Consider the following 12,621-nt stretch of genomic DNA (forward strand, 5'->3'; position numbering starts at 1 on the left):
GTTTACTAGCTATGCCCCCTTCTACCCAGACTATAAAGTAGTTTCCACTGCCACCAATCCCTATTTATCAGCTACTATAAGGCCCTTACAAAGGGTGTCCAATCCTACTGTGTAATGTTACTATTATCCATATGGTAGTCTGACCAAGACTTGCAAGGCTATTTAGGAGCGGTCTGTAGAGTGTCATCAAATACATATGCAAGTACTCTGAGAACTTAAATATGTCTCAGAAATATCAGCCACAAAGATAGGTTTAAATATATTTAATAATAAATAATAAAAGAACAAGACAATACTCAGCAGATCAACACAGTAACTTCAGAGTTCAAAATCACAGGAACTATTTAAAACAATATTGCAGGACAATCTCAAATAAATACAGAAAACATCTAAACTAATCTTTACTATATTCCTATATATATATATATATATATATATATATATATATATATATATCTAAAAGAGTTACTATGCCCTAAAAACCTACTCTATAGCAAGGCAAGTGCAGATGTGATGATGAGTGGATGTTCTTGCTAGGTCCAAGACAAAATACAAAATGCCAAGTCTCTCTCTCTCTCTCTCTCTCTCTGAGAGAGTTCTTGCTGGGTAAGCTTGGATGACATCATTTTTTGTCACCTGACTTAAGTTCCCAAGCTAAACAGAAACTGACAGAATTTAACATCCATCTCTGTGTTAAAAATGCATATCTCTCAGAGGTTAGCAGATCTTGAAAGTCATAAAACAATATAACACTTACAAAATAATTGAAAAGGCACCCTAGTTCTAGACATCTTGTCTCTTTGCTGCATTGAAACTAACTTTTATAGCACAATTGTAAAACAACTTAATTTCAACTTAGTTTCTTGAAGTTTTGCAAGTTAATCTTTGTTCCAGCAGGGTATGCTGTGCTTACATTCCTGAAGCTCAGCACTGTACAAACCCTGTACAACACATACTTCTGTATAAATCATATTAATATTTGCAAATGACATGGAATTATTTACAAAATTCCAGATAGCTGAGTTGGCAGTGTCACAATTGTGTTCATCATTATGATCACTGCTGCAATAGCCTAGCCTGTATGGGTAGATTACCACAGTTGAAAAGAACTGTGAGGAAGAAAAAGGGTTCAGGAGCTCCTGGAGAATGACCCTAGCAAAGAATGGCCTAGACTTGGAGAAGGAATCTAGTTTATGTCCAAGAACCACAAGGTAACACCACGGCTCCGAATGAATCATGCTTTAATAAACAACAAAAGAGAATCACAGACTGATATCAGAATTTGTAAGCGTTTTTGGGTTCCCTTTGAACACTTCATCAGACAATATGGAATTTAGTTTATAATGCTTTGCAAAAATGTGCACAGAGGACAAAGTTGCTGCTTCTAGAATACATGTAGGATCTAACCCTTAACAAAAAGCCATAGATGAAGCCAGTGCCCTTCTAGAATGAATTTTGACTCTGCCTGGAATAGTTTTGTTGTGGTGGAATGACAAAAGGTAATAGTCTAGGAAACCCATTTGTAAATAGTCTGTTTTGACACAGGTTGTATGTCCTTCTTCTTTCCTTCACAAGAAGTAAACTGATTAGAAGTTTTGAAAGATGTTATGTCAAGATAGTACCTGAGCTGTTTGTGGACATCCAAGATACAAGGTATCCCTTCTCCCTCATAAATGAATAGGTTGGCTTAATATAAACTCAGATACCACTTCAGGCATATTTATTTGTTTATTTACTTATTTGACATTTGATTACTGAGAAAATCTGACTGGTTTGGAGCCCATTTTCAGTGCAGGCCTTGGAAGAACAGCTCCAAAGTATTACAAAATATTTTAAGAATAATAATGTTACAATCTTTAAAGATAACACAACAAACAAATACAATTTAAATAATTATACCAAATTAGACATCATATGAAAATATTATTTAAGAATAAATACAAGTTATATGACAATGATTTAATAGTTAGAGAATTTTTAGCCAGTTTATAGAGAAATTAAAGGTACGTTAGCATAATACAAACAGGGATTGCAATATTAAGTGAGAGAAAAGTAGGCTTATGGTATAATTAGAGAGAAAGTGTGTGGAGAGAAATTGATAGAAGTAAGGAAGTGAGTGAAGAAGAGATAGGAGGTATAAAGTATGAATAGGTATTTGTCCACATTTAGGGATACAGTTTATCCTGGTGTTGAGCAACAATAGAAACAGCTTTTAGCATGTCTTTCAGAAATGTATGAAGGATGGGAGGGACGGTATTGACCTGATGGATACAGATAACGAGTTCCAGGGTTTAGCAAAAAACAACAAGTACAGACAATTCCCAGCAGATCTGATAGGTTTGTGGTCAGATGGGATTTTTGGTCATTGGATTGTAATGACTGACTAGGAACATAGTTGTGAAGAATGTTATTTAGAGCTGGACAAGCAGATGGATTCTGGATAATTTTATAGGTGGTATGAAACAGTGTATATGTTAGTTGATGGGGGTAGTTCTAACCAGTTTAGGCTTTGAAAAGTATTAGCTCTCAAAGAAATTCAATCTCTGTTGTAAGGATGACTCACCATAAAAATCTGCAACTCAAAGACTCTTCTTGCATGGGGTCTTGTAACAGAATTTTGCCAGTTGACTGTTGATTGTTTAGACAGTCGGCAAAAATATCTATCTATAGTATTCCCCATAGATGGATCAGTTCTTGGAAGACTTCCTAATTCCGTTTCCATTCATGATGGTCTTCCCTGCTCCTGCTCAGGTTGTCTGCTGCACAATTTTGCAGATGTAGGTTGCCTCTAGAATCAGATTTTGCTCTAAAGCCATATCCCATGCTAACATGACTAGTCTGTACAGGGAGTAAGATATGATTCTCCCTCTCTTGTTTAGGTATTGTGTTGTCTGTAAAGCCCAGGATAACAGATGATTCAAACTGTTGATAACATTTATAACATCTAATATGTCTTCTATGTGTATGTGTTTTAGTCTGTCATTTTTGTCCCAAAGACCCTGCACCTTCATTTCCACAGACACTGCTCACCCAAGCAAAGTCTGAGACATCTGTTGTAAATGACTACTTTGGAGTACGAGGGGAGAACGGAAGACCTGGATTCTGAGACATTTGATGTCTCCATCACATGATGTCCCTGTTCACAAATTCAAAGACTAGAATTTCAAAAGTCTGTGGGTGTTGATACTGGGACCATAGGGATTTCAGATACTATTGTATCTGCCTCATGTGGAGTCTTGCAAGAGGTATCATGAGAATCAAGGATGCTGCGAGACCCAGACTCTTGAAGTATTCCCTTCCTGAGACTGAACACTGATTGGAAAACCCCAGTAATAAATCTAATTATAGATCTATTTTTCCTCACAAAGAAAAGATCTTCATACTGAGGTGGCCAGCAAGCACCTCAGAAAAATAATCATGTGAGAAAGAGTCAGAAAGGACTTCTGAATGTTCCCTTGGAATCCCAACATGTGCAGGAAATCCCTCATCTAAGAGGGAGATTACAGGCACTTTGAAAAATATCCTGTGAAGAATGGCAAGTTGTTTAAATATACAAAAGTATGTTACTCTGCAATCTCCAGTTGGCTATCAAAGAAGCTAGACACTTTGTGAACATCATTGGCGCAGTGGATAGTCCAAAGGGTAAGGCAAGAACTGATAACATGATGCAGACACAAAAAAACTTTAAGAAATGCCTGAAATCTGAATGACCAAGAATCGGATGATATACATCTTTTAAATCTATGTTCACCAAGAAACTCAAATGAGGGAGAAGTGGTAACTGGTTGTGAAGTGAAAGCATTTTGAATCTGGACACTATCACAAAGTGGCTCAGGAAGGAAAGATCCAGAAATGGTCTCCAAGAATCTTCTTTCACTGGCACCAGAAGCAGTCTTAAATAAAATCAGTCTCCTAACAGAGGAGGAGAAATATATTTTATTATCCCTTGAGACACCATATGTTGTAAGACAGAAAGAAAGAAAAGAGTTTTGTCTAACAGATGATAAGGAATCCCTGAAAAACGGAATAGCCTCCCATTGCCTTTTGTATGCTAACTGGATCACATTCAGGACACATCTGTCTGAAGCAATCTGTTTTTTTATGGGCAGCAGACTGTCAGGGAAACTGCAATCTGTGACAAAAACATCCTCCAACGCATAAAAAATTGGAAGGATAGGTGAAGGTTCTGGAAATTTCACTTGTAACAAATCATAACATTTTTTGAGGGATTGAGAAACCTCACTATTTTTCCACAGAAAACGATGATTCTTCCCATAAATAGTCTCAGAGAAAGACAATCCCTTACAGAGAGAATTGGATATTGCACTCTCCTAAAAATCTAATTCAGTAACTGAGGAGAAAAAAATGCATCTTTTTCTGCACATTTTCCTAAATGTTCAATCTCTTGAACTGCTGTAGGAAAATGAGTCCATTTTTCTTTCTCTTTTACCAGAAACAGCTTTATAAGAGGGGTCAAGAACCTGTATAAGCCCCTGAGCCAAGCCTAATAAATTACTCATTTTCAGAGTAACTGATACAGTAGAAGACAAATGTCTTGTTTTCTGACTTTTCTTGATGGGAATTTCTCAAAAAACAGACCCACTATTGCCAGCAACAACTTCCCCAGGGTTGGGCACAATATTCTGTCTATTCAGGGACACTTTCCCTGCCACTTGTCCCAGGAAAAACAAGAGTGGCTCTCCCTTGCCCACTAAGGGCACAATGACAATGACAGAGGACATCCCTAACCAGTAAGTCAATGGTAGCTTTAGGGACTACACCAGAAGCATCCGAAGAAAATGATGAGTGTTCTGAAGAACCAGCTTTGGCCACAGCAGAGTTACTCATTTGTGGCTAAGGCAAATAACCTGCCTGTTGTGCTGACTAAGGGTGTTAACAATCTTTTCTTGTTTTTTGTGGCTGGAAGAGGACAACTGTGGAACCAGCACACTGTTCCATGATCAAGTCAAAAATCATGCTTGATTTCTGGGGAAGCTTAGAACCAAGAGTTAGTAAAACAGGGAGTTAGCAAAAAACAAACTTTTTTCCCAGAAATAAAACACAGTAAAAGGCACTTTAAACACTTTCCCTAGCCCCAAAAGTAAAATAACAACAGTTCTCCACAGAATAAATAGTTTTAAATAATGTTTTAGCACAAAAATAAAGAAGTGTGCTCCCATTTTAAAGAACATCAAAGCCATGAGAAAGTCAACAAAAACACTTTTCCAGCTTAAATGAACTTCTTTTTCAGAAATGTTTTTTAAGAGAAATAAGTAAAGTGGAAAGTTTTTCCCCACAGGGAACTTATCTGCTCAGCATTAGCTGATCTTTGATCCTCAAAAGCCCACAAAGGAGTGCCCTTCTCAGCATCAGCAAAGCTCTGGAGGATTTGACAATCAATCCCAACTTTTAGTCAGCTTAGCTCAAGCTGGCTAATGATTTGAGTGCATGGTAGGTGCCATGAAGCTTTGGAAGCTGGCTGGCTGTTATATCCAATGCAGAGTAGAACCCATATAACTTAGGTTTCTCATAAGTGATCATAATGATGAACATCACATCCAAACCATAAATATTTTCCATTAGAAGCATGACATGACAGCTTAGCTTCTGCAGAAGTGATCATAATGATGAACATCAATATATACAATCCACAAATGCTTTCCATTAGATGCATGACTGGCACCAGGGAAGAGCACATTCCCTGCACATGCATTAAATGTGTAAACTGAATATGGCACAGGTATACATGGGCACACACCAGATAGTGAGCTGAGACTGTGACATGATACAGCATGACCCCGCATTAGAAGATGGCCCTGCAGAAACCTACATAAAATCTAAAGGCATATCACATGCAGTGTCAGCACTCCACCTGCACCTAATATGGAAGAGCCACAAAGCAGTTACTTAATTCTTAGAATGAGCCTGACAATTACATACCATTAACAACAGTCTCAACCCCACAACAGGATAATAGAGAAAACACAGGAACATAAAAGCAAGTAAAAATACTTAATATACCATTAAAATCACTCTTACCTAACATGTGCTTCCACTGCATGGACTCCTCAGAATTCCAGTGCAATGGGTCATCAAAGTTATGCCAGCAGTGTTCCCCCATCCTGGTGATGTTCACAGCTGTGGGCAGCTCCACAAATGGCTCTTACCAAACATCTACTCTCTTACATTCTCGTCAGGGGCTCAGTAGGCATATCCAAAAATGGCAATGACATGGCATTATCTTTCTCTCTTTCATGCACCATGCAGGCAGTATCCAGCAGGCACTAGTAGAAACTGCATTCTCCTAAATTTCCTCTACAAGTGGTGTTATGGTGTTACTTGTAAAGAACAAGAAGATGGCCTATGAATCATGCCTGCAAAGTGATTTCTGCAACATAATTATAGACAAAGCTGATGACACCTGTACCCATACACTTCTCCAGCAAAAACGCATAGCTGCTGGAGGTGAAGCTAGGCAGTAATCTGCGTGTTATGCCACTGATGCACCATTGCAAAACACAGCAATTCATAGACATGCATGCCTCCTGGCCTAATCTGTTTATGTACTTGTGCAGTAATGGAAGCTCACCAGCCATTCCAGGACAGGTTGTACAGACTTCAGAAGTCATATTTGGGCAGCATTACTGAGAGGAACGGCAGCATTATTTGGATATATAACTCTGAAGAGCATGGAAACTCAGAACATGTGTGGTAACTTGTGTTATCTCCATTTTATAGGGATGTGAACCCTTCCACTGGAATTCCCATTAAAAATGCATTGAAGCAGGAAGATGTGTGCCTGCATAAATCTCATGTTTGTAAAAGGTGCTGGCAATCATCAGAACAGCCAAAGATTATGGTCATGTAGTGGGACCCCAAAGACATTATATGAGGACCTTGTGTATGACTCAGAATGCTCTTCTGGGATGCATGACTCTGCCTCAGGCAACAGTCATATACTAGATCTCTCACTATTTCAGAAGAGTAAATAGTGTATGAGACAGAATACTCATCCTCAAGACCCATGTCTCAAACTCCTCTGATATGTCCTCCCACCCAGTGTCTGTAGACAGATATGTGTCACTGTGTTCCTTTCTACCAGTGTGCATGATGAAGATGATGATTGTGACCCATTTCACTCTCCCTCCTCTGTGGTAAATTAGAGAATGTCTGAGGGTCAGTGTAGCTCAGCCATACACTGACCAGCAAAACATGATATTTATACTACATGTATCACATCTTTTTTGGAACTGCCACTGTGTGCTCATCAGGATCCATATAGTTGTACTTGACATTGCCTGTACTGCCAGGTAAAGTGCCCATTACTGGCAAAGCAGTGATTGTTCAGCTACCAGTTGTTTATACTCCTCAACACTCTCATCGGATAATGGTGCTGATGCATTTTCCCTGCTAACTATGTGTGTGCATAGTCCAGCTGTACCAGTATTCTGGACCTGGCCTGTCTATCTTTGCACAATTGGCTAGCATATAATAGGCCATCCTACAGGATGTGTCTGGTGTATACCAAAGTGCCCTCCACAGACACGTCAAAGCAATGGAAAGATATTTTAAGCAGGCCAAATATATGCACTATGATACTGTGTGCTTCTGTATGTGTTGTATTACACTGCAGTTGGGCTGCATTCTGTGTACCCCATACTGGTGTCATATGCCAGAGCTCAGGCCAGTATCAGGGCTTGCAACAGAGTATGCAGTTGTTTGGTGTTACTACCTATGGACATATTAGAGGTATATAGCTGTACAGTTCAACTTTAGCTATGCTTACACTTACCAGCAAAATGTCCCTGTGTAATTTAATTACCCAGGCAGAGGTAATACAGTTGAGACAGGTGCAGATATACCAGTCCTGCATACTGTCTGGGTACTGTGCATACAAATTGGTTATGATCCTACAAATTGGTTATGATCCTACACACATCACACACACCCTGGCAGTTCAGCAAATGGCAGCCATCCCTGCTCACAAATCTTTGTGAGTAACAGACAGGAAAGTATTTTACTGTTACATGTGTACAGTCTATGGCAACCAGTATTTCAGGGATGTGAGTGAGGATGTAGAAGTCACTCATGATGTTGGCTCTCTCCTGTGGTGTGCTAGCAAAACATATACACTCCTCCACATGGGGAAGCATTATGCTGAGGAACTTGTTGAGTGTTCTAAAGGAGGACACCTGTGAAATACCCAGCATTTCCTCTGAAGTGTCCCAGTTACTAGTATGTAAGGTCCACATATACCTTGGTCTCTAATGGTACAAATTGGCCCAGAGATATAGTGAACTCATTTAGCACTAAGTGCCATTCCCTAGTCTGGTGCTGTAATACTAACAGTGCTAGCACTCCTTAGATCTTCTGCTTGAAACTGCAGCAAACCACTTGCTACAAATGTAACAAGTAGTTTGTTGTAGGTACAGTACTACTCACAACTCATAAAGCATGTCAGAGCTTCAGCTCTGTTTGCAATTGCAGTAGCAGCATTCATCTCTATAGGCTGGTACTGCAATAATGCTGCATATGGGCAACTGCCAATAACTTCTCCCTAACACCTTGCAGCCAGGATGGCTACCCTCTTTCCTTCAACCTAGAAACACTTCTGGGAAGGCAATGCATTTCATTTGAGTTTGACTCAGGGTTGCCAGATGTCTCTATTTGGGCGGGGCTGTCCCGAGATCAGCAGCCTGATCCCGAGTCCTGCCCTGCCGGTTTAAATCCCGGCCAGCCTCTGCTTTGTTTTTTTTTTTTTTTTTGATTGGACTGTATACCTGGCATACAGGCCAATCAAAAATCGCTAAACACAGAGCTTCATGTGTTCTGCATTAAACAGAAGTAGCTCTGTGTTTAGCGATTTTTGATTGGCCCATATGACGGTATATGGGCTAATCAAAAATCGCTAAACACGGAGCTACTTCTGTTGAATGCGGATCTGTTTAGTGCAGATCTTTAATGTGGAACTGTGTTCTACATTAAAGACCTTTTTTTTTTTTTTTTGCTCTTCACTTTTTTTTTCTCGTCCCTACCTTGCCGATACGAAATCTGGCAACCCTGGTTTGACTGCACACAATACATCAGGCAAGACCCATACACTGTCATATCAACTCTGAAGTCATTAATCTCTTGCATGGCAAAGCTGTAATAAGTCAATTGCTGATTTTACCATTTATGTAAGTGCCAGATAGCACTGCTTGAATACTGGTGGGGACCATCAGCTCTAAGGACAATGTTGCAACATCATGGCTGCTATCACTGAGTATTTTTGCTACATACAAGGAGGACATTTTTGACAAACTTTCTTCTTATGTATCTTATATAGGCAGGGACAGACAAATGCACTATTTCCGCTGTAGACATATGTGAGTCAGAACTATATATATATTTTGCATATATTTTAATCAATATGACCTCATGTCCCTACCAGCATCTCAGTTGTGTCATTCTGCAGCCGTTTGCATAGATTTTCTGTTGCACATTTGGGCTGTCTGTGTTGGAGTGCAAAAGGAAGCTAAGAAATGACACCGACGTGTGCTTGTCTGCAAGTTGCCAAAATTAGTTTAAGTGCATGTTGCATACTATGCAACTTATCTATGAATCCCAGCCTTTACATATGCCAATGTGAAATTCACTGATTATTCAACACTCATAAAATGATATGTGATGTTAAGTAAGCTTACCAAATATATTACCCTAGTTCTGCAATTCCCTTCTTTTTCTACACACTGCATTTAATCTGAGGAGAAATTCATATTTTTAGTTTAGGATGATGATGTAATTGCATTTTAAGCTTTTCTAATTCTAAGGCCAGCATTACTAACTCTACCAACCGTCTAAACCACATCTGAAAGGTTTGTTCTGCTGGAATGGATTTTCCATAATTGTTTAAGTCATTTCAGATTTTCTGGGGAGGGGGCTTTGTAAACAATCTGACCATGCACATAAACACACTCACCATCATATCAGCATCATCCCCGTATTTGGCTACAGTAGCCAATATACTAACATCTTTACACTATCACCTTGCTTAGATGGGATGCTATTGGCTGGACACTCCAGATATGGTCTCTCTGCTTATTTCTATAAAGGAAAACATAGAATCCTTTTATTCCACTGGAGATTATACTGCATCCTAATATCTACATACCTCTTATCTGACCACGTGTTTCAGGCATATTTTAAGTCATCTGTGCCATATGCTGCCCTTACCCTTCATCTATCTATGCTCTCTGCTCTTCATATTTTTTATTTGCTCTCTCTCCCTAATGCACATGTTTATGTATATCATTCTGCTGTACTTTATCATCACTGCAGCTGCAGCCAACATTTGTTTTCAAAATTTTTTTTTAATTAGCTTTGTTAATTTAATTAATTTAATTAACTTGTTTTTAATTAGCAATCAGATATCACACTGTGATACACTAGTACATAGAAACAGTTCAAAAAATATATCACTTGATCTTTCTTTTACACAGTCATCCAAGCTCAGTGTCACCAGCTATTTATTTTCTTGTGATAATTTCTGCCATAGTATTTAAAGTTACTTAATGATTAATTAAAACACTAAGATATATCACTCAGTATTTACCTCTGGAAGGTCATTGTCCCTTTTTCAGTCTGGCAGTCCAGCAGCTTATGTTCAAAGTTCAGGGTAGTGTTGGGATATTGCTGAGCAGCTTAAAAAACATAAAAGTAAACATTAAACACAGAAGAAGAAGAATTGGACTCTGGTCTCTAGGAGATCTAGTGTATGTGTGTATCACAAAAAACAAGCAGTATATTTCCACTCTTGTTACAATACACAACCGTTATACTTTATTTCTTTCATCATCTATTAATCAGTTAAGGGTGAACTATGGTTTTGTAAGATTCTACAGATCTTACTGATGTTGAAACTTTACTGGAGCCACTCAGTCTGTTACAGATCCTGCTGTTGATACAGTACCAGAACCATCTATTCTGTTGCAGATTTTTCTATTGATACAGTACTGGAACTATCCAGTATGTTAAGATTTTTCTGTTGATACAGTAATGGAATCAGACAGTCTGTTGCAGATTTTTCTATTGATGCATTACTGGAATCATCCTGCTGTTGCAACTAAGAGGTTTAACCACACAAACTGACAGTTATTTGTACATTGTGATCACCTACCAGTCAGTATTCTCACTTGTAGCCCTTTCTTCTTCTGCCTGCAGTTACAACTCATTGAAGTAGAAGCAAAGTTCTCATTTCTTTCACAGGACTCTGGTATTATTCTTGTACTAATTTAACATTCTGATAACAACCAAAATAAACAGAATAGTAAAAGTGTACTAAGAAAACAGAAGGAAACAAAGTTTCAACAGAAATTAACCAGTTGATAAAGCACCCATTTTTGTAACTAGGATACTGACATTCTGGGTTCAGGACCAGTACGACGTTATAGAAGACTAGATGTGGTAACAGTGATAATCTCATTTTCTGTTCTCTATTATTTTTTTTTCAATCCAGCAAAGAAGGAACATGTAGCAGAATGTAGATTCAATCACCTCTCTCAGCATGAAGTACAAATGAGATGGTAAATGCAAACAAATGACAAAAGGCAAGAGATGCTTGTGCAACCACATGTGCAGTCTTCCTAAGTGCAAAAAAAAATGCCCCCTAAAATTCAAAACAGAAATTATGTACTTGCCATAATGCTAGAACCTATTGTCTTCTTCCATCCAACTCAACCTTTGAGTTTTTGGATCTGACTGGATCTGACAGCTAGCAACCTTTGGATCTTCAAGCTCAGAGGCTCCGTCTCCTCTCTCATAATTCCCTGTTTACCCAAAGTTCCTCATATCAAATTTGTTGAACTTAAAAAAAAAAATCCAAGCTACCAGACAGCAGAAAACTTTACATCAGAATACAACTGCAAAATGAAGAAGATATTCCAAAGGAACTCAAAGAAGTTCTGAAATCAGGCCTCAGGCTGGTCCTCTAAATCTACATGTATTCCTGACATAGGAGAGGGAAGGATAGAATGATAGTTGAGATGGACAGTAGAATATCACAAAGATCTAGTGTTATGGTAAGATCATAACTTTTGTATCCAATGTTGTCTTTTCCATCCACTTCAGCCTTTGGTACAGTGTCCCCAAACATTCATCTAGGTTATCCTTGGAGAGACTGTTGTACATAATGGTGGAACCGAAGACTGATCTGGAATGAGACTGGATATCCAGCATGTAATGAGAAATAAATGTGTGAGCAGGAGACCATAGAGATACTGCTCTTACGAAAAGGTCCATAGGTCTGAATAGCAAGGAAATATCCCTAAAAGAGTATATAAAAGCTATACAATCAGAGAGCCATCTAGACAAAGTAATTTTTTTACACTTAACCAAATCTTGCCTTACAGAAGGATGCACTAGATAGATTAGATTTTCTATACTGCTTTGTTTTGTCCAAATAAAATCTTAATTGATGAGGAATGTTATGGCAGGGAAGCATATATCCTCCTCTGTTACTGAAATTAGGGAAATTTTATAGAAAACTCAGAGGCCACTTTAGGAAGAAAGGAAGGGTTAATGCTCAGAGATACCCTTCCTTATGAAAAATAAGGTAAGAAGGAGAGACAGAACAAAGCTTGT

The 12,621-nt window shown here is 38.5% G+C and overlaps 1 protein-coding gene across 1 annotated transcript in view; it reads right to left on the bottom strand.

Moving 5' to 3' along the window:
- The window catches only part of KMO (kynurenine 3-monooxygenase), a 616,236-nt gene that overhangs the window by 221,011 nt on the left and 382,604 nt on the right, over window positions 1-12,621 (bottom strand). Inside the window, exon 6 of the mRNA XM_044058035.1 lies at window positions 10,595-10,682. Within this exon, the coding sequence (XP_043913970.1) occupies window positions 10,595-10,682 (88 nt within the window). The remainder of the gene's footprint in view (window positions 1-10,594; window positions 10,683-12,621) is intronic.

The sequence above is a fragment of the Protopterus annectens genome, chromosome 1.part2 (genome assembly GCF_019279795.1).
Source record: "Protopterus annectens isolate FY-2018-M chromosome 1.part2, PAN1.0, whole genome shotgun sequence".
NCBI classification, from domain to species: domain Eukaryota; kingdom Metazoa; phylum Chordata; order Ceratodontiformes; family Protopteridae; genus Protopterus; species Protopterus annectens.